This window comes from Mastigoproctus giganteus, chromosome 3, assembly GCF_048544385.1.
Source record: "Mastigoproctus giganteus isolate SK-2022 chromosome 3, ASM4854438v1, whole genome shotgun sequence".
Taxonomy (NCBI): Eukaryota; Metazoa; Arthropoda; class Arachnida; order Uropygi; family Thelyphonidae; genus Mastigoproctus; species Mastigoproctus giganteus.
The window spans coordinates 84882507-84906889 of NC_143577.1; the positions used below are offsets into that span (position 1 = coordinate 84882507).

Here is a 24383-nt window from a genome sequence, read left to right on the forward strand (position 1 = left end):
GGACGCTCTTCCCCGACACTGAAGGATTCATGCTCGCCAACCAAGACCAGGTAATAAACACCAGAAACTATGAAAAATACATCGCTAAGGAGCCCAGAGTGTCAGATGACACATGTCGACGATGTCACCTGGCCTCAGAAACGATCCAACACATCACCGCTGGATGCAAGGTGATCACACAGACTGAGTACACCCGTAGACAACGGGTGTACGGGTGTACACCCGTAGACACGACCAGATAGCCAGGATAATACATCAGAAGCTAGCAAGGAAATACCAGTTGATCAAAGAAAGTGTACCGTACTACAAGTACGAACCCCAAGAAATACTAGACTCCAACCTACAAGCTGTACTGGGATCGTGCCATAACAACGGACAAGATAATCCCGCACAACAGACCGGACATAACCCTTGTGGACAAGAAGGAAAGGCTACTTATCTGACTGACATAGCTGTACCCAACATTGGCAACCTCCAGAAAACCCATGAGGAGAAAATCAGGAAGTACACGAACTTAACACAGGAGATCAAAGAGATGTAGCATATGCAACGAGTAACGACCATCCCGATCATCGTGTCAACCACCGGTATGGTGCCAAAGACCATACATAACAGCCTAGTAGCAGTAGGTCTCCCACAGAACACCTACAGGGAACTCCAGAAAGTCGCAATCTTGAACATCTGTAGGATAGTCAGAGAGTTTCACGACCAGCAGTAACACCAGACAACAACAGCCACCCCGTGTACTTGGTAGCAATACCCGTCACGGGGTGGTACCTTTCATTCAGGGAGAAATAATATAAGAGCAACAACATAATAATAATAATAACCCATTAGAAGAAGAAAGCGATATTAACAATAATAACTGGAGGTTGTTGATGTTACGCACTGCCAACGCTAGCAATCTCCAGAAAACCAACGAGGAAAGGATCGGGAAGTACATACACCAAAGACAAAGTCAGATAGACGTGGCATATGGTATAAGTAACGATCATCCCGATTGACCGTATGGTTCAAAGAGTCTACATAAGAATAGGTAATAGGCTTCCAGGAAAACGCCTACAAGGAACTACAAAAAAGTCGCAATCCTGACCACTTGTAGGGTAGTCAGAGAGGTCCCCGACCAGTAACAATAGGAACCATCCCGTGAATTTGGTACCAGTACCCGTCAGGGGATAGAAACTCCTCTCCCCCATTAGGAGAAATAATAATAATAAACACAGTCTAACGTGCATTGGAAAATTCGTTGTTGGTCGCGAAAGCAGCGCATTACCATGGCAGTTCTGGACCGTTATATCCATACACGTAATTGCCTCCTTAATGATCTTTGATAGTAGAAATCAAGCGAAGCTTAAATCTGAATTTTAGCACCTGCATTTATTATGCCTTTTACAAAATGAGATTTCTCTACTGCATTTCTGAATATGCACCCACATGACATTTGGATACACGGAAATTTCACTGGTTTTCGAAACACAATCAGAATTAAACTCTGTACTTTTCTGTCTATATACGGGCGCTTACCTTTCCTCAATGGCTGATTTCGGTTTGTTCAAAAATAAAAAAAAATAATAAATAAAAAAATCTCAAATAACTTGTACATTTTTTTGCCAATTGGCAAGGCCCGCAATAAAGTCTATTAAGGATGCATTTTGGGAGATTCTTTAACACGTTTGTCAAAACTGTCTGACTTTGAATATAATAAATATAATATATAATCCGAATAAATAATAATTATAATTAACAATAAATAATCCAGAAAAAGGTTTTCCCCTATTCTCACTGACAACTTTTCTTGATATTACTGTTTTCTCGAAATATGGTGAAAAAGAATTGTAGAATGATGACATTGTATTTCTGAGAGGGAATTAATATTTGACAATAACCCTTATTATAAAGAGAATTGCTACAGTTCAAATTAACAGTGCTCATTTCAAGTTATTTACCCGTCGATAGAAGAAAATAAACAGAGTCAGATTCACTAATCTGAACTTAAATGCTAACAAGTTAGTTAATATACGCAGTACTGAGAGAGAGAAAGCAAAAAATCGATGACGTTTATTATTATTAGTAGTAGCATTTCCTTGCTTCCCTATGATGCAAGGAAACCAGCTTCTTTGCATCACATGGAAGCAAGAAACAAACACCGGCCAAAAAAAAAAAAACAAAAAAACTTTCCACATCACTTGTCCACCACCTTCGATAATTTGTCTGGCTCTTTCTTGAATTTGTTCAAACTGCCCACTTACACAACACCAGACGGAAGTTTGTTCCAACAGTCAACGCCCCTCTGGCTGAAGGTAAACCTCCTCATCCTTCCTCAAATTGAATTTATGCCCCCTCATGTATATAGTCTGAGCAAGAGGAAGAATCCCATCAGCATTGAGCTTACTTAATCTATTCAAAGTTTTAAGAACCTCAGTCAGATCACCTCGCAGGTACCTAGTCTCAAGACGCTGCAGTTTTCAGAGTGAAGCCTGTCTTGGTATGACCACCCTTTTAGTCCTTTCATCAATCTCGTTGCCCTTCTCTGCGCCTGTTCCAGCAGCTCTACATCCTTTCTAAAATGAAGCTTTCAGACCTGTATGCAGTACTCAAGGTGCACCCTAACCATTGCCTTATACAACGGAATAATCGCTTCGTTTTCACCGCTAGTAAAGTTCCTGTATGCCATTGACAAAACTTCACGAGCTCTCTTGGCAGCAGCCTGTCTGCATTGCTCAGATAACTTCATATCTGATTGCAAAATTACCCCCATGTCTTTGGCATTTTCCACTGCCTTGAGTGCAGTACCACGCAGTTGGTATGTTAATCTGGGGTTGCTGCCCATCTTGCATTTATTAATGTTAAACTTCAACTGCCATTTCTCAGCCCATCTGCCTAATTTGTTTTAGATCTTGTTGCAGCAGCTTACCCTGCCAACCTTTGTATCATCTGCAAACTTAGACATTAAACTTGATATTACCTTCATCAATATTATTAATAATGCGCGAACGAGAACATTTGGTTTCCGCTCATCTGCCATATTGCCCATTCATTCCTCCAATCAGCACATGGCTAATTGGATGAATGAATGGACAATATACCCAGTGCTCCAGCTACAATATACCATATATGGATAATCTATGCGATATATATGAAAAGTAAATAATAATTGCCGATTTCTATTTGTCCGATTTTAATAAACTTTGGAAAGGCTGAACAAATCATTATAAAAGAATCAAATATGAAGTTTGTATGTGCAGAGAAATTAAAACAGTTACTTTTGCACATTATTAGTTAATAAAATAGTAATTAATCGGTAACAAGTTAATTAGTTATTAGCTTTTCACTTCTGTAAATCACAGAAAAAGAAAAAAATAAATTAAGAAATAAAATTCTTAAGCCCCTGAAATGTAAAGCGATACATTGTTAGTTAAAGTACGCAGTGTGTACATTAATAATTATTGTTCACTGACGTAGTCGAGTGGTGAGGAGCGAGAATTTTGCAGCATACGAGTTTTGAGTGGACCCTAGTTCAAACTCGAGTGACTGCTAAATACGGTTAACGGTTGTATTCATGATTAACTCCTCTTGACCTAGTGGGCTTACTGGAGTATATTAAAAAAAGTAGTTAAGCACATTAAAAATGTATAATTTATTATTATTATTTTTCTGTTCCAGACAAACTCATCGCAGTGCCTTATGCCAATACTTGAACTTAACTGCTCAGCATGTTTCATTTTCCATATCTATTACTAGGAGCCCTTTTGTAATAAAAAGTAAAACCAGCGACCTTTACAAATGCGGAAAGAACTCCTTAGGTGCTTTGGTTTGGCAAAAAACAAAAGTGTGTGGCACAGATGGGACTTAAATGTAGGGCACATTATTGTAAGAATCCTCTTACCAAGTACTCTATGATTGGGTGGCACAAAAACTTTGTTGCAATCTCCTATTGTTTGTTATGTGAAGAAAAGTGGTAGATGAAGCGTTAGTGTTGATAGAAAAATTGTAAGGAGGCACTTGACCCCAGTCCACACCAATCAACTTATCAGGCCATTCGAGACTTTAGAATGCTAACAACAGTGTGGGCAATGTTAAGAAAACGTTTGTTATTCAAGCCGTGTAGGCAAAAACATATCAATGACAATTTGCTACTTCCGGTAGTGGATTTAGCAATTTTAGGTCCCCGAGCAGGAATACTCGCCCATAACAACTCCCCGAGGTATATATGGTATAAAAATACAATATTACAAAGACTACTCGTACAAAAACAGAACAGAAATATATATATATATATATATATATATATATATATATATATATATATATATATATATATATATATATATATATATTTTTTTTTTTTTTTTTTTTTTAATGAATTAAGTTTGAAATATGTTGCAAGCGAAATTAATTTAATGTCAAGGTTGTTAGCTCTTGACTTTGTAGAAGAAGAAGAAGAAGAAATCTTTATTGTACAATAAAGATACAGTAAGGTGCCCGCCACAGCCAGGAGGCCAGGGGTACTATGCAAGAGAACATACACTGAATAAGAATGGCTCCAGATAAATGTGCGTAAATTTGCTTTCAGCACGAGAATAATTGTTTGTTGATAGATGGAATTTGAACGAACTACCATCTGGTGTTATGGAAATGAGTAGTTTGAATTAAATTTAAGGAAGAATTAAACATATTATTAAATCGGATGGACAGATGAGATGGTTAGTGTTTTTTTTTTTTAACTGATGCTGTATAAGCTTTTATTCTTCCGCCATTTTCTAGTACTACTACTACTACTACTAATAATAATAATAATAATAATAATAATACTTTGATGTGGTAATTTCGTTAATTCTTAAATTCGCTACCAACTGCTTGAGGAATTCTGTTCACATGTGTTCTTTCTCTTTCTCTCGATGGAAGAAAACGAAGGTCTCATTTTCAGTGATCGCTTGGATCAGTGAAAATGAGACCTTCGTTTTCTTCACATCAAGAGAAAGAGAGATGGAAATTAAGTTTCTGAGAGGTGAGTGTGGAAAGACCAGAGAGATAGAGTAAGACACGCGGCCATTCCGGAAAGCGTAGGAGAAGAACGATTACAAGAAATAATTGAAATGATTGAGAGAAACAGACAGATGATTTAGTAATGTAAAGAGAATGGAGGATAACAGACTGCCTAAAAGGATATTAGAAATGAAAATCGAGGGTAAAAGACCAAGAGAAAGGCCGAGAAGATAGCAAAACGAGGTGAAGAGAAGAGCTGTTCGCTGGAAGGAAGGAGAGAGAGAGAGAGAGAGAGAGAGAGAGAGAGAGAGAGAGAGAGAGAGAGAAAAATGGTGGGAAGATAGAGCTAAATGGAGGACTGGTTTCTTTATCGACTCGGAAAGAAACTGGAACGACAACCGATAAGTATTTTCAGCAACGGGGCAAAGATAATAAACACGATGTAAGGTTTTGAAGCGCTTTGATCGAAGAGCATGTTCATGACAAATGTAAAGTCCCTTTTATCAAAGGGACTTTACATTTTAAGGTAGCAAACACCTTTTATTTTGTTTTGAGAAAGAAATTAAATAATAAATGCGCCAGATCAATTAAGATTATGGGCGCGACTAAATTGTATCGTCGGTTTGCCTATTTTTCAGGAATTAAAAAATGTGTTTTACAGGTAAGGGATGTAATATTGTGTAATAATCGTGTAATATTCCCCCGAGACCAACTAACTCGGGCACCGTGAAAGAAGCCCACAAGAATGCCTGACTTGACAGGATTCGGACCCGAGGCTTTCTTTTCCATACAGTGTGGAAAGACAAGGTTCGATTCCACTGGGCTACTTGACAAGGGACTTTTCCAACGTGTGCAAATGGTTTTGAATTGGCCTGTATAGCTGCGAGTGTAAACCCATAAATAATCGTAATTTTCATTAATTTTTGTAGTTAGGTGAATGCTATCTCACTTGAGAACGCAGTTGAGCATTTTCCTCGTGCAGAGGAGAGGAATACAAGGAACATGTGATTTATTAAATATAATAGCTTACCATGACCCGCTTTAGATCCTTGGGCTTTTTCTTCTGCCAGCCTATCGTCAACAATGTCATCTGCAATACGAAATGTTTATAGTTATTTGAACTGTATGATAAAAAGTTTTCTAGTCTTTCATTTTGAATGGAAATTAAGAAAATATATTGCATTCAAATATCTGGAAGAAAAAATGACATTTTAAAATACTAATATAACAAAATATTTTATTATACGCGCATAACGCTGTTTTCGGTTTAGAACGTAACAGCATGAATATAACGGTGCTGCTATTTCTACACCCGTGATTATAGTTGAACGATATAACTTAATTTTTGCTGTACAGCAATCGGAGCTATATTTGGGGGACACCAATCAGAAGCAAGATCGTTTCCTGTAAATATATATGCTTACTATTCGATCAGCAATACATTTGTAGAGATTCAGGGAGAGTTGAGTAAATAAATGTATATCAATAGAACAGTTTAAGTGTTACCTATATTTTTTTATTGCATTAATTTTTAAAACAGAATAAATTTTATAAGGAACCGCATTTTAATTTAATGGTATAAAATGTAATGTCCATGCACTTAGTGCACTAACGTTTGCTCAATTTTATATTCTGCGATTTAATGTTTAAGTGATGTGTTTGTAGCTAGGTCTGCTACCGAAATTTGTCATACATAGGGGGGCCCTTAAACAAGAAGGTAATAAGCCATTTATTCAGGATTTTTCTTAAAGTTTAGGCGAACGCACTGCGATTATAATAGACACTTTGTTTTAAATTTCTAGTGGAGGAGATAATATTGCCAAGTGATTATGTTTCTAAGTATGTAATTTATGGGTTTTTAAAAATAGCAACTTAATGTGAACAATCTTAATACATTTATTTTAAATTTATTAATTAATAAGAAGAAAAATTAAGCTTAAGCACGTTTGGATTCTAATATTAATTCTGAATCCCATTTACATGACCAGTTTGATTACTTTCATTATTGATTTAAAGCAACGCACTGCAAGAAAAAAGATTCAATAAACCCCAGAAAAAAAAAAAAAAAAAAAAACAGTTACAAATTTTATTGTAACTGTTTTTTGACGGTTTATCACTTCCTACCAAGGAAGCAGAAATGCTTGGAACTTAATGTGATTCTTGGATATCTGGAACATTGACGCCACACTAAAAAGGATGGCCTTAACCATTATTATTAGGGATTCATGTAATTTAAAAAGTTCACGAATCACGGAAATAATTCTCCAGCTAGCTATTATCTATTATTCTTTTGTTCGTTGTCAAAGGACAAAAACTGAAATAAAGTTGTCAAAGAAAAAAAAAAAAAAAAACCTGACATGAAGTTCTGTATATGTTGTCAAAAGGCATTATTATTATTAAAAATATACTACATATAAAATTCCACAGTACGTTTATCCATCTTGTATTAATCTAGAGCTTGCGTTATGTCGTGCTGATCCAGTAATACTCGTATGTTATAAAAATGATATCAGCAAGCCATCCGTTGCGTTTCAGCATTTGAGTGGACTTTATAACTTGGGTCCTTCAGAATACATTTATCAAGACGTATTGTGTTTTTAGATTTGCTTCAGAGAATAATATTGTCAAACACTATAAATAATCCTTAAATGCTATCGGAAGGCGAACTCGATCTTTTATCATGAATAGCAAAATGTATTGAATAATCGCGAAATAATTATGTTAAAAATCTTGTTACAATTACTCAAATCTTACCTTCTATATCTTCAAAGTCGAAAGTAATTCGATTGCTGGCAGTGGCCGGACTGGACGGAACGGAATGTGATCTTAAAGTTTCTTCTTCTTTCTTTCCCTGAAGCACCTTTTTCACTTTGGTCCATCGAGACTTGCGGTGGAATTGTGGAGATGAACTTGGGGTCCTTTGCTGATCTCTTTCTGAAGGAGTAGTTATGAGTGGCTGTATGTCTGGTTCTTCACCCGAAAAAGATATAGAAAGAGGCTTTAATTTTCTGTGTTTCCTCTCCATGTCTTGGGCTTCACCACTCGAAGTATTATGAGCAGCCAATTTAATTGTTTTTGTTTTGTCCCAGTTCTCCACTGGTTTCTCTTTTTGATTGGGAAGAGTTAAATTTGTAGAAAGCGATTCATCCAGACTTTCTAGACACTGAAGAGTAGATATCCTTTTCCCTAAAGTCTGATCAGAGTTTTGTTGCATGGTTTCACCCCTCATATTACTATTTTGTATTTCGTACTCTAAATCTTCGCTACCAAAAGAAGTTTCCATCAATCCACTAGGATCGCATTCCGCTTTGTCTCTTCTCGGTGAGATGTTTCTTCCATCGCTTCGCCTCTGTTTTCTCCTGAGACTATCTCTTCTCCTTTCAATTATGGTTTTCACTCGACCCCAAGGACTTTTATGGGATTTTTTATCCTCTTTATCAAACTTAGAAAATGCTTGTTCAGTATCTATGTCTCTTTCCAGTGTGATAGATTTCGGTTCCAGTTCTGCAGGAAATTGAGTTTCATGTTAGTCAAATAACCTTAAATTTAATGGAAGTAAAATCATTTCTTAAAAATTAAACATGGTGTTATATTGCATAATACTCGTATAAGGGGTTTAATAGATTCATAAGTAAAGCAGACAAATTCTACCGATAATTATCGATTTCCAAATGGGAAAACAAATTGTGTGATCTAATAGTTACAAATAATCTTATAAATTAATGTTCATAATTTCATCCCTAATTGATACTTGTTAGCATTTTTTCACTTTATATTCTCAGTATATGATCCGCTTGGCTTTGTTTCAAAAGGCAAACAGTATTTCAAAACTGCCTGTTCTCACCTGTATATTTCATGAAGGCTAAAAAGATAATTAATTATTCTGTTAAATATAATAATAATTAATATGACCGGTCTTTCTGGACTGCTCATCAACATCATGAATTACCACAACTTACTTATGGAATTTGCTACTGACTAAAACGTGTTTCAGGACCCCACCATAGATCGTTGAAACGCAACATCGTTATAACAGTGCAGTAACTATACCATATCAGCAATTACATAACGTTTTCAACGTTTTGAACCTTCTCTGAAAACGTGTTGACCAACACCTGCTTTCAGAGAAGACTGTACAGTGTTTAACTGCCTACAAAATAAAAGCAGTCATGTATTCCATACAAAATAACTTGACCTCAGAATTGATTGTTTGCCTTCCTAAATCCAATTCATGTGATTACCAGTGTGTGGTATCTATATGTACTACATTTGGGAACGTTTTTTGCTTATTGGAATAGTTAATAATTATTTTTAACTATTGCTAATGATTTAATTAACTGTAATTGCTTTTATTATGGTTAATAATAATAATAATTATTATTATTATTATTTTGATCGTAATTATTGTACTACCTAAGGTAGTAAAATAATTACGATCGCTGTTGTGTGGAAAAGACTCGCTAAGAAGGGAAGAATTTTCATGGGCTTTCTTTTCACATTGTCACCCCGTTAGTGGGTTGCAGGAGAAGGTGAAAAGTCCACTTTCCTGAAACCAAGTTTTGCACCTAGGGAAACAAGCACACTGCCTATAGAATACATTGACGCCTCATAGTTTTAGTTACTTTGGTGCAAAGAAAACAAACTAAACGCAGTCCTATAGTTGTACCATTGCATCTATTGTGACTGGTTGTTTTAGAGTAGAACCACCTATCACAATGAAAGCGCCCTCGTGGGTACCACAGTTGGTAGTTTCGCCGTTCTCCACACACCGGGCCGAAAAGACCTGAGTTCGAGTCCCGTCGATGACGTAGAGAATTTTAATGAGCGTTTATCCCAACGTGGATGATTTATTCGGTCTCAAGCTAGGGTAGCATGGTTTTTTCTCCCGGAAAATCGGGTTTTTAATCTAGCAAAATAAAAAATCGGCCACAGAACACATACAATTTACTAATAATATACGCAGAGCAATATGGCCTTAGTCGCTGATACTCCTAAACCTAACAACAGAAATGAAAGCATATGTGTTTCTGTTTATTGTAATCGCGATGTGGTGGTTCTACTGCTTTTCTTGCGCGTGCTATGTTCAGAGATTTTCAGAAATTCTATCAAGATGGATGATCATGAAAGAGAAAATCATGCTGATTTCTGTGGTCTTGCATGATTAAATAAACAGGAGGTCACTAAGAAACACTGGCTTCTGGTTAAAACTCTATGGGAGTGTGTTTTTACTGAAATAGTGATCCCAGAAGCGTATACTGAGCATTTATAAACTTAAAAGAAACTATTGATAATGTTATTTTGTGTTTTTTCAGGACATTGTTTTGATACCAATAAAATCGTATAGCAGTAAAAACATTTGTAACAGTCCCTCTTCTTTTCAATAATTGAATATTAATAGTTGTATTATGGAATTAAACTGCTCTGTATGATCGCATCCTTTGTTGAAAAAAAATTCTGCACATCTGTGTTATTACCAATAATTTCCCTGTGATCATCTCTTCCACTCTCCGTGGACGGACTAGGAGTCAATTTCTGCCTTCTAGGTGAATCATGAGGTAGTTCTAAGATTCTTCTCTCCAACATGCCAATCGACTGCCTTTTCCACTTCCCTGAAAGATAAGCAAATAAACAAACAAGAAAAGCGGAGTGAGAGAAGTATTGCGAAATAAAAAATGTTGAATGCTTTAAAAATTCATCATTTTAAACATAGTTTTCTGCAATAATTATGTATAAAATGTTTCAAAGTAAAATAAAAACAGAATTTACTACATAATAGTAATTTAAACGTTCGTGAATAATCGTCAGTTATATCGCCAGAAAATTGAGAAAAAGTACCAGTTAAACAGAAGAAAATAGGGGTTTCTTGCATCATTCACACTTAAAATTGAAAAGAATTAATAAGTCTGAAAAGAAATATTTGTTAAAGTGAAAATAAAGTAATATAAATTGCGAACTTTTTTTTGGAAGTTTTAAATTATGTTTATTTGAGATATTAATACTACTCATTTAGTAATGTATTTTAGGAATTTTAAGATAAATTAGCTTAATGAAATTTTAAAATATAGATATTAAGGTTAATCATAGGCTACTGGCTAGATTTAACGGTTTTGAAGATAGAGCAAAATTACACGTGTAACTATTTTAAATAACCTAAAAACAAAACAGGAGAACAAATACTCGTCATGCTTATCAGTGGCCATGATAACCAAATTTAAGGAATTTTCTTAGTGGTAACACATTTTCAAATTTCGAAACCGTTTAGGAATGCTCCACGTCCTTTGAGTAAAATTTTCTTGAGAGTGTCTTTCAAGACATAAAGATTTAAATAGGACATAAGTGTGTCCTTGAATCTAAGTCATTCAGTGATCATTGCATGACCCAAAGTCCATGAACTCGGTGATCCAGACAGACATGCAAATATAGAAGGGCAGGTCGCTGGCTAGCGTCCCAAGTTTTACTAACTGGATCGGTGCCATGTTCTGCTCCTCACCGGAAAACACGTTATACGAGCTCAACAACCCTGACAACTAAGTAACGCTAGGTTCCCTTGCTTCGATTCTGAAATCCATTGACGCGTTAAATCTTATGTTACATGTTGCTAAATACAAGTGACACACAGACAGCTTGCCTTAGAATACTTTTCTTCATGTTAGAAGCTCCCTTTCTAGCTAAACATTTCTCCGTGCAAGATGGATGTACATTGCAATGTATATTGGAATGTAATAATTCAAGATTTAAATCGAATTTATTTAAGCATCTTAGAAGAACATTTTAGAGGAAAACTTTAAACTGGATTATTATTTAGCTTACATTCTGCGCTTCAGGGTAATTAGTTACCTTTGCGAAGAGAACTAAGCAGGAATCATAATTTCAACAGGCGAATAGAACAGCGGAGTGGCACATCATAATCAACATTGGGGAAGAGGGGATGGGAAATCAGTTGTGCTCTGAGAACGAATGATCAACTGGTTTCATAAATGCTGTGCCAGCAGTCATTATTGCGCAAAATAGTTTTCAAGGGTTCCTCTCTAGATACAAGAGTTGCTACCCAAAAGTTATGAGAATGGTTAGGTACCCATGCTACCCAACAATGGGACAATTTTTTAACAGCTACTGCAATAGAATATTTTTGCGTAGTAAATAGTTTTGCGTAGCTTTCCTCATCAGACACCATTCTCTTTTGTATTAGTCGCGTAAGTGAACGTGTTTAGTTAAAATGTGTTGAATGTAATCTGCGACGTTTTGAAATGGCAGATTCAAAAAAAGAAGAAAATTTGTATAAAGTTTTGTTTCAAGCTTGGTGAAATAGTTAAAAAAAAAAAAAAACCATGACATTTTATGCCTTTGAGAAAACGTTTTGCTAAAAACAAACCCGAACTTTGAAATGGTTTTCAAGGTTTAAAGGCACTCGCATAGTTTCCAACCAGGAACATCAAATGCCTGTGCCCGCGCAATCCCTGACAATCCTTCCTGCAACTGCTTCCCAACCCAAAAGATGAAATTGTATCAGAAAGAGATTGAACGTCTCAGAAAATTCATCAACAATCGCAGGTACTTAAGAATTCTGCAGAAACGAAAAAAAAAACAATCAGGCATATTTTCTGGCAGGACCTCTGGGCTCTTTAGTATTTAAGTACTAAAGGGAGTACTTTTAAGAGTTATGACTTAATATTGGTTATATTAAACAAACATAACCAATATTTAAACGTAACTACGAGCAAAGTAAGATTGATAAAAATTCATCCCTCTCATATTGTGAAGGCAGTCACCACAAAACTCAGTGAAGGTTTGTTGGTGATAGCAAACTTACCAGTCACTGATGATAGTTAGAATTGTACTAAGGTATTCCTTGAGCGGCATGGTGCATAGGTAAACTGTTGTTTGATCACAATAAAGCACTCAAACCTAAGTTATTATAATTAGGTTCACAGTCGTAATTAAAAAAATTGCATCACCTAATTTTTTAGGTTGTTTGTCCTTATACTGGCATAACAATATTTTAGAAATAGCTGAAAGAACATAAGTAATAACAAAACATATATGAATCTATTAATTGCAGAAAATAATTTAATTTTAATTTTTATGCCTTATGGGTAATTATACAATGAAAAAACTACTTTTCTCCAAAATAACCATGTTACTTTTGGTTCGTATAATAACAAAAATTCTATTAAAGCAATGTTTTTTTTTTATTTATTACTTTTCTCATGCAGCTAAATAACCAAAAATCAAACAAAATGCACACTGATATTTCTTTGGCCCACCTCCTAACTTTGAACTGCTGCACATCGTCGTGGCACCGACTAGATAAGGTTCTGAATGTGCTCCTGGGAAATTGAATGATACCAAACACGGGTTAATTTTTCCTGTAGCTCCATAAATGTTTTGTTTCTTTTGCATGACTGAAACACCCATTTTGTTCAAAAATTTTTCAATTGGATTGAGGTCTGGACTGTTGCTAGTCGATGTTATTTTTCGAATTGATTTATCCTTCAACCATTTTTTTCACCTCTTGACAGCAAACACAGAGAAATAAATTACATTTATTTAAACAAGAGTGCCCTATGACACGCAGCAGAGTCGTCCTGAAAAATGCGATTAGCAACATCCTTGCAGTGATCTCTAATTGTGGGAAGAAATTTTGTCTCAAGAAGATCCTTGTTCTACTCAGCATGTACTATAATCTTCATAAATTCAAGATGCCCAAGTCTTCTATGTAAAATACAGCCCCATATAATTTGAGACGCAGAATGTTTCGCTGTGGAGACGATACAGTCAAGATAAAATTCTTTTCTACTTCGTCCAACAGTCTGTTGGCCGTCTGAACCACGCAACTTGAATTTTGATTCATCAGAGAAAATAATACATTTCCACTGATCCTCAGACCAACTAGCATGATCTTTTGCACATTTTAGACGCTGGGCTTATACTTTTTTCGTCAAAAGTGACTTTTTTCTTGGGGGTACTAGCAATTCCGATGAGAAAAGGCATCTACATACTGTGGCAGTACTTGTCTTTACTCCTTATCTTCTTCTCATGCTGTTTTGAGTTCTGTTGGTGATGATCTTCTGTTTCCGACACACGACAGACCAGAAATCTGTGTTGCGCTGCAGAAGATATTTGTTGATGTTCACTTCCTTTATTTCTGCAGTTTCTGATAATTTTCGTAATAAATGTGCCAGTGAAACCTTTTGGCTGTTTTATGCGTAGAATGTCACTGAATATCACTCTGCATTCAGTGCAGCAGCAATATTTTTCCTATGTGGTGTTAATTGTGAAAACTTAGCCATTAAGGGATAAGGGGTAATGCATTGCAAAAGCACAGACTATTGGGCTTGTGGCATATGCACTCTATATATACTGCTGTTATGGTGATGCAATCATGTATGGCATGTGACATCGTTAGCATTAGTTGTGACATATGATGCAAGAAAGCAAGCTTATACAGCATCAGCCAAAAAAAAAAAAAAAAAACCTTCCCATTTCATCCATCCAGTCACTCCAAATGTTTGTCTAGTTCAGCCTTAAATTTATTTAAGCTATCAACTTCCACAACAACAGATGGAAGTCTGTTCCAGCAATCAACTACCTTCTGGCTAAAGGCAAACTTCCGCACATCTCTTCTACAACTGTCTTTCCTCAATCTGAAACTATGTCCCCTCAGGTTCTTAATCTGAGCAAGCGGAAGTATTCCGTCAGCATTGAGCCTGCTCAAACCATTCACGACCTTATACACCTCGATCAGATCATCTCGCAGGTGCCTGGTCTCCAGATGCTGCAACTTGCAGAACTTAAGCCTTTCTTCGTAAGCGCACCCCTTTGTTACATCATCTAAGAGAGCTTGCTAGAGATGGATGATGCAATAGGGTAATGCAGTTACAAAACATGTATGTTGTGTTTCCAGATTTCACAGAAATTCGGTGAATTTTTAAGTGATGCAATATTTTCGAGCACCGCTATTTCACAATTGGAAATATGTACATAATGGAGTCAAACGCTTTGTAGTATTTTCTTACCACTTCCTCAGTGACAGCTGCCTTTGCATTGTCACTCTCAAAGTACTTGTGCCCGAAATGACCTTTTGTGATGGTGACATTGCAAAGACAGCGATCACTGAAGAAGTGGTAAGAAAATACCACGAAAGGTTTGACTCCATTATGTGTATATATTTACAATTCGGGAATAAACATACAGTAATTATACCAACGTAGGTGTGAGTGCTTTATTATTTTCAAACAAATAATTGTATGGCTATTTTAAAGTTTCTTGGTCGATTGGTCCAAACCAATACTCTTTCTAAAAAGCATCTGTGCCAAACCAGTGGAAATTGCAAATCCTTTTCTAAGTGTGACCAATAGAAATGAATTTCAAAGATACAGAAATATACATTATTTACAAAGATTTGAGGATGCCACATTACACAATTTCCAGGCGAAATCAAGTGATATTTATTTTTTTGATGTGCTAGACGGAATTTGAAATTAAATTTTCCAAATGGGGCACTCATTGTGATGAACTATTTCTTATCAAATTAATTAGTTAATGTGTACTCACTGTGCGTTACATTCCAGATGCGTTAGCAAATGGCGATAATTCACGATTTCTAGCAAAAAAAAAAAAGTAAAAAGTAACGATTTTATGCGCTAACATAGAACGTTTCTTTTCTGTGCATCCATCATTCTGCCCATTCATTCCTCGAATCAGCGCACGGCAACAAACCAACAACCAAAATATCCAGTGCTTCAGTTACAATATGCGGTATATGGATAGACCATATGTTATGTACGAAAAAAATAATAATAATTGCCGAATTTCTATTGGTTTAATTAAATTAAATTTTGGGAAGATTAGACAGATCGTTCTAAAAGAGTGAAATATAAAATTTTATGAAAATTCATACAGTAGGAGTCGAATTGCTACATAAATTTTGGAAGAAAGGGAGATATGTACGAAAACACTGGAGAGTGAAAATTTACTTTATAGTTCATGAAGTTCATTTTGTAAGTTAGTTCTTTTCAATGAACTTTCAAAATGAAATTGAACGGAGATGAAAAGAAGGGCCGGAACACTTAGAGAAGAAATTTAAAAATAAAAAAAGGAAGCAAAGAAAATGATGGGCAAAAAAAAAAAAAAAAAGAAAAGAAATAATAACATGAAAAAAAATTGAAAGGGAAAAATAGAAAGAACGCTAATATTAAATATAAACCGTGATAATAATTTCAAATTTTCAAGTGAAAATTTTTAGTAACATTGTTTAGATTGCTTTGACAAACTATTCAAGAAAAAAAAAAAAAGACATGCATCTCATAAAATAGGAAAATATTACTTTCTAGAATTATCTTCTTTTTGTGAACAATATAAGGAGAAAAGTGTCTAGAAAATGCAAAAAAAAAAAAAAAATAAAATAAATAATAATGATAAATAAAATAATAGATGGAAACAATAAAAGAAAGGGACAAACTTTTATTCATTAAAATAATGAAAGGAAAGCAGTGGATGCCATGGACCGATATAACAAAAAATTACAAAGATAAAATATTTGCGCAACACGGGAGGAAGAAATGGGAAGAAAAACATACGAAAAATGCACGTTTTTATTTGAGATTTTAATACTTTGTTTTTGAGGAAAATTTCGTATTTGGATGGCCACGCCACATATTTTTGAGGTTTCTACCCACAAATATGCAAAAATTTGATTTAATTACTTTTATTCGTTTCGGGGGGGGGGGAGAACGACGGTGCCCTTAAAATGGTTCAATTTAGTTAGCAACTAGCTACCTAATGTGTTCTATTCCAATGTTATCATTATTTATATACAGGCATTATATCGAAAATACGTTTATTACATATAAATTTCGAACAAAAAATGTATAATGAGGTACGATATTTTCGGAGAAAATTGCAAATAGTATGTTGAAAAAAAAAAAAAAAAAGATTGAATACCACTTTTTGCTAAGTGGAAGCAACTTGTCCTGTGATCGATGGGTAACTAGATATGGTCACCGCGTTCTAAGAAATTGTAGCATGCAGGCATCACTACACAAAAATAAGTAGAGCGTCACTAAACTCTTTTTCACAATTGCAATGCAGCTTCGAAAAAAAACTGTTAATGATTTTTTTTAAGTGGACGAAAATTAAGATTTCAAAAGTACAAAACTAAAATCCCAGACTTTAGTTTTGTACTTTTTGGATATGAAAATGAATCAGAATAAGTATACGGACAAAATATTTATATCCGTCGAGGCTGCCAAATGAAAGGTAATTTTGCGGAATGTAAACAAGATGCCATTTCTAAAAATGGTTCTTTCTGCGTATACTGTACTCAAAAATCGTCATATGCACATTATTTAGGGTACTTCACAAAATGCTGTACAAGAAAAATACACGCCTTTTTATGAGAGAAGACCACTTTCTTCAAGCATGCCTTAACACGATAATTACTTTTCTTCCAGAAATTCATTCTCTGGATCGTTAGTCTTTTAACAGAAACTTCAATATGAAGATTTTACTTATGAGGAAACACTCCAGCTAGTCAAGTTAATCACTCTATCGGTTTGTTTACTGTTAGATGGTTGGAAAAGAGCCTGCGTTATTCTGGTAGTAACACTTGTAAGCGCTCCCTAACCTTGGACAGGATTAAAATATTAATGGATAGATGGCAGTGAAGCACCAACGTCACCTGGAAATGTCTCGTATTTTGTAGGAAAGGAGTCATCTTTCGTAACTTCCTCAAGAGAAATGATAGGTTGTTCATTATTTATCATAGTGAAACGTTACTTTGCCGGCATAATCACAGAAGTGTTATTATTATTCCTAGAATCTCCATGTGGTTAATTCAGTTTCTGAAGGTTTACCAGAGGTCGAGAATAATTTGCTTAAAGCATTTAAAGAATGCTACGTTAATTTTGTGGTTTCGTGTTATTGCTTATGTAAGCGGTAGCGCCTTGCTGTAGTAGGCGTGCGAAGGGCGATTGCTTTGTTCTTAATAATTCGTAAGAAATAATTATCATAGTATCCTTTATTTATGTCTATTGTTTATGGCTTTTAGTGAACTGGACAGAATAAAAAATACTGTCAATAAGTAAGCAAACAAACAATCATTGTCACGCTTCACTCGTTTTTTGGACATGACTGCAGGACCATGTCCAAATTCATCGCAGATGCTGATGAATATCTGTGTGCTTAGTTCTGGAATACAGAAATCAGATAACTTCATTTGCTCATGTTTTAAGTAGGACAACCATTTTTTCAGACTTACCTCATGTCACCAAGGTGCATGAGGTAAAGCTTATTGGAGAAAGCACCGCTTCCTCTCCCTCAAAACATATTACTTTACTTTTCAAATAGCCCTCGATAAGTAACCTCAGCCACCAAAAAGACTATAAAAGATTTTTCGACAGTCTTGATTATACAATATAAGGCTTATGGCAGCCTTGAATATAACATTACACATCTGATAATCTTTCCTTCGAGATACCTAAAGAAATTAGTGTCTGGAGACAAGGCACCGGCGAGGTGATCTGATAGAGGTGTATAAAGCCTTGAATGGTTTGAGCATGCTCAATGCCGATGGGATTCTTTCTCTTGCTCAGAATAATCACCTGAGAGGGCATAAATTCAAATTGAGGAAAGATAGATGTAGGACAGATGTGCAGAGATTTGCCTTTAGCCAGCGGGTAGTTCGTTGGTGGAACAGACTTCCATCCCTTGTTGCAGAAGTTGTTGATAGCCTGAATAAATTTAAGGCTCAGCTGGACGGGTATTTCGAACGAACGGAGGGATGAAATGGGAGTGGTTTTTTTTTTTTGGCTGATGCTGCATAAGCTTGCTTTCTTGCATCATATGCCTCTACTAATGCTATGCTAATGCTAATTAGCAGAATGAAGGTCGAATAGAATATGCATTTCATTTTCTTGCCTTATCGTCCTCATCTACAGTTTTTCAGTCAAAACCTTTCACTTCCTCTACGAATTTCTTTATGTACTTGGCTGATATTTACACAGCGGCCGTTGCGTTTATTTTATATAAATACCCAACTTATTTTTTACACAATGGACATTGCATTGCACCCACCGCTTCCTATAGAATATGAAAGTAATTAAAAAAATATTCGTATCATAAAGACCAGAGATAACTATAAGCATATAATTGAATACCAGGATTTAATTTCGTGAAGTCTACCATGCGCATTTCTATTTAAACTATTTAACTGTCTGCTGTTTTTCTTATGATGAGTTTAATGCCTGTCATTTTTAATAAAGCGATCTCATTTATTGTTTGGCAGCTTCGCGAATATAAATAGATGCTCGTCATATCAGATGATAGAGCAAAAGTAGATGCAGTCGCCTTTGAAACAGAACGTCCTGGTTGAACTCCAGGATTATCTACGATGTCTCGGGCTAAAGTCGAATCCTCAGAAAGCAGCTCAGATGACCTTTACAAAAAGGAAGACAAAGAATGAAATAATACTCAACATCAACGGGACCGTCATTGAAAAAGTTCACTCTCACACCGATTTGGGTTGATGTGGGATGACGGACTAACCTTCAAATATCACCTCAATATGGCCAGGCAGAAAACGCTCGCCGCTCTCTGGGCAATCCAACAGGAGCTGGTCGATCTTAGGCTTCGAGGGTTCCCCTTTGACTATGTCCAAAGAAATTTGATCCCCGTGCCGCTCTATGCATCCGTGCTTTGGTCAGGGGCCTCCTCTGCTCAACTGAAGAGATTTCTTGGGACAGAGTATTGGCTCCTGAGATGGTTAAACAATCCGATGAGCTACCCTTTTACCATCTCTCGGAGCGTGCTCTACGAAAACCTCGGAATGAAACCGTGGGGTACCATCATCAAGGAGAGGAATCTGCACACATTGGTACAACTCTTTTGTGGCCGAATGGATTCACCTGACATCTGGGAAGCGAAGACAATCCCTCGGACCGCCGAACGAACCAGGTGCAGTGCAACATCTTGTCTTAGATCTTCATTACAAAACCGGCAATACTTAGGATCAGTGTTTCCGGCAAATACGTTGGACCGTATAACTCCCTGGGAATTGATGACTCAGCTTTCTTCAGCTCAAAGCGCTACAGACAGGACACCCTGAAAGAAGCGTATAAACTAGAACTATTGACTGTACTACCTTCACAGTTTTGAAACTTCTGTGCCTATGTTTGTTGATATTTTGCCTACTTGTTTGTTGATATTTTGTGTAACGGCACAAGGGCTACTAAGACCATATTGTGCCTGATTCTATTCCGTAATGCGATTACCAGTTAAAATCTGTTAAATAATCCTGTCTGCTTCAAGTAAACAAAACTCGGCTAGATTTGCATTGTCTCCAATCAGATGAGGCAACATTAAGCCTATTTACAAATATGATATGTATTCCTTTCTTTTAATTCAATCAATGTAATCGCCTTGAATATTTATGATGTACATCCCTCTAGCCGAACCAGGCTGTTCCGGGGGTGTCCACTGATGTGGAAATAAAAAGATGTTAATAGTAATAAGATCAATAATAATATTAATCAATGACTTCAATTGATTTCTTGTTTTAACTTTAGATTTGCAATGTGTGCCAAGATTAATCGCTACTTTAACGGAAACTAAGAAACAATTCTCGTCGTTATAAAGATGGCATTTTTCTGTACAGGGTATCAGAATCAGTGCACGGTTCACTGGATCCACAGAAGATATAGTCAGTGCTACCTTTACAAGGTAAGTAATGTATTTTATGTTTCTTTATACCGTTGTACGTGATATCCCTTGTAAATGGACAACTCACGATGCTAATCCAATCCAGTTAATGCTATAGTTACAGTCTGCCCACGGGCATTATCAATGACGACCGTCATACTGCAAACCCACAATACTGAGATTAGATCCAGAAAACAGCCCCACTGTTTTAAAGAGAAAGACAAAAATATACGGTTTAAAACTTCCAGGAGGCTGAACATGTTTCTGAGCATTGCAGAAATTAAAAGTTAAAAGCACTGCAGAAATTAGTCCTTACTGGACTGTTCCTTTAGAGAAAGAATCCCTTCGCACGCCATTCACAAAAATTGGTCTTCACGTTACGAAAGATATGAGGTAACCATTATAAGGTCCTAATGTAAACTCTGCCAATTGCTCTAGGCAAATTCTAGCAGTGATGTCAGGTATACGAAATTTTATTATTATTTTTAAATCCATTCTGTTCATCGCACACATCAGAGATTTTTGTTGTCCACCGAAATTCTTTGAGTGCCTTCCGAATGATATGAAAGCGTTAACACATCCCAGATTTTGAGACTAATTCTTCCTTGCAACGAGTTCATTGTACAGACACTGCCAAAATTAAATGAGCAATTCCTAAAATAGTTGAATAACCCACTTTACTGTTCTTTGCTGTGGAAACTAAGGAAAAAAAAAACCATTTAGGCGGTTCTTGGCTGAGTTAAAATCAAGCACATCCGGTGCGGAAGATATATCACCTTGTACAGAGACGGTTGATTTGAACATGTATACCTATGCCTTAAGCGGGAAACCGGAGGCTGGTATCCTTGGCTACTTGAATGATTTGTGCACAAAACATCATAGTGAGAATTATCAATGCACATGTTAAAACTGTAGTAGAAGCACCTTTAAACAGAAATGAGTGACGTGAGAAAAGATGGTGAAAATTAGATGTCGGAAGAGTAGAGCCAATGCCATCATAATAGCGTTTCTTAATACTGTAAAAAGGAATTATAATTGGAAAGTGGATGTACTGTGGTGGGCATAACTGGTGTTTCAGTTCTCCAGAAAATACGTGTACTAGCAAAAACATTTTATAAGCAATACGTATTTTAAATCTGTGCTAAATAACGATCTATCTTTTCTGTTTAATCACATAATAATATATATAATAAAGGAATTGGATTTGTCTCAGTTATATTACTAAGTATTTTAAGTCTGTAATTAAAATTTATTATTAATATTTATTATTAACTAGTTTGGTGTAAAATAAGTTATAATTAAGAACGCAGAGATTTTATTCATAATAGTGCACAATACTAATTTTGGGCAGTTAGTTTTGTGGTAGTGTGGATGAGGAAGCTCGCCTCGGATGTCTAATATTTTGCTAACCGTGATAAATTGTATATTGTACAATGCATCACTGAAACAGTAATCTAATTAGCTAATTCAAATACAAGGCTTTTTAAAGTACTTTTTTTTGTTTTTACTGCCTGCATATTGCTGACATTATTATAGTATAAAACACAATTGTCTTTTCATGTCATGTAATAACTTTCGATTCCTATAAGAAAAAGACCCGCTCAGTATGACGTTTAATTTTGAACTGTATTAATTTTCTCAAAAATGACTTTAGTTCTACTGGAATTTATTGTAATTAAATTTTGCTTCTGAAATTAAGGCGCATGCGCACTATATCCAGCACGTATCTTCTGTTGGTTGTTTATCTTCTGAATTTTTCCCTCTTAAGAAGTAATATCTCTTCGTCTTATTAAAATTCACGATGGCGAAAGCGGAACTAGTTCTGATGAGAATCATATGGACGTAGTTGGTGCGCTGGGTTCTCTATATTGGAGTCTCTTTCAATATATTTGTAAGATTAGAAACGTAGATTCATTAAACTGAGGAAAGGACCGGAAGGTAGCGAATGGCCAGGGATATATCAAGAAAGGATTATTATGTAAACACAAGAACATGCGGAGTAAGTGATGCATGAACTAGGATATAATAATGAGTATGATGGAACGAAGGAATAGAGCTTTCATTACTAGTCAGATGGCGGGTAAATCTTGACTGTTCCCGAATTGTAACCTTAATTGCTTTGCTCACTCCGAAAATAAATTTTTGTTGAAGGCTAAATGAAAAATTAGTTGACTGCAATCAGTACTTCTGTTCATTATGATTTTTAGTAATTCAGGTTTGGCTCTGTCAGTATTTGTTTATTTATTTATTTACATTAGACATTCTGTACTAGTAGACCTTGTTGCAAGACTTAGCTAATAACGGTATTCAGAAGAAGTCAGAGCAAAGAATATTATTAGAAACAGCTAAAAGGACAGACTACGTATGCGACTCCAGATAAATATAATGCTGAGTAGTAAATATGGGTAAATTAAATACATCAGCTTAAAGACATTAATATGGAAGCTGCTCAATTAGCACATATTAGCAGCTCAATTAGCATTTATGTAAATTAGAATTCACCTCATTACATCAAATGCATACTTAGTAAAATATAAAATGACTGATAAGTACATACTCTACTTACAGTTATGGGATGTCGCGATTCTGCAATTGATTCCAGTTTGACCAATGGCTAGCGTTATATTTATTTATTTATTTTTCAGTTGATTGTAAGATACAATCGCCCCTTGTACGTCGTGCAAGCCAGAGGGGTATATTTACAATGCTGAGAGTGAATTTACAAAAATATTTACAGTTTAGCAATAAAAGAAATATGTATATTAATGTAAAAATTTTGTTTTTCATTTCTGGGTGTCTTCGTAGAGGAGCATTCGCAACACTAAAATTTATTAACTTCGTACTCGTATGTTGTGATGACAGCATAACTCAAGAGTACTAAAAGACTATGGGTTCCAGCTAGTAGTGTTGCAGCTCAGTTGTTTGTTGGCAGATAGTCTTTCTGTAGACCTTATTGGAGCACAGTTTTTCATAGTTAACCTGAAACCGGTTAAGGTTTCTATGGTATTTAGTGGGAACATCCTGTTTAAACTTTTCAAGGAGTTTAGATTAGAGCGAAGTGGCTTAATTTGCAGGCTGCACGATTGCCTCTGACTTCATGGGTGCGAGATGATGCCTGTAAGTACTGGCGCATAATATCTTCTTGTCAATAGCTTGGCCAGTATATGAATATTTGTCCAAATAACAATAAAAATCAACGGTGTTCAATCCATATTTGCATATAAAATGCCCCTGGAGAATTGGAAAATATTGTTTAGCCACCTGAGTACCCAATATTCTATGTTTAAGAAGGTTTTAACGTACGTTTCAGGAGCTGAGGACCAGATGACCGAAACGTATAAGACCACCGGAGCAATGCACCTAACAATGTACTCCTTCACCAGTTGAGCATTTTGAACCCCAGCTACTTCTTGTCTAGAGCGCCAGATGGCGGCTAGTGTTTTCTTCCTGGTGGTAGTGAAATGCTCAGTGAAGGATAACTTGTTGTCCCAGGTGATTCACAAATCCTTGTGATGATCGACTTTTTGGATAGGTTGGCCATTTAAGAGAATGATGATGTTATGTATTTTATGATTTCTGGAGAAGGACATCTGGGCAGTTTTGAGAGGGTTCATTTCAAGCCCAATCGAGGCAAGGAAGTTGGCCAGATTAGTTAACTGCTGTGTGACTTGTAGAGCAACGTTATGCTCACTGTCATTACT

The 24383-nt window shown here is 35.8% G+C and overlaps 1 protein-coding gene across 1 annotated transcript in view; it reads right to left on the minus strand.

Annotated features, from left to right (window-relative positions):
* LOC150088121 (uncharacterized) overlaps positions 1-24383 on the minus strand; it is a 138378-nt gene that overhangs the window by 54214 nt on the left and 59781 nt on the right. Inside the window, exons 5-7 of the mRNA XM_090370031.1 lie at positions 10461-10595; positions 7741-8490; positions 6017-6076 (exon numbers count right to left, since the gene is read on the minus strand). Coding sequence (XP_090226157.1) covers positions 6017-6076; positions 7741-8490; positions 10461-10595 — 945 coding nt within the window. The remainder of the gene's footprint in view (positions 1-6016; positions 6077-7740; positions 8491-10460; positions 10596-24383) is intronic.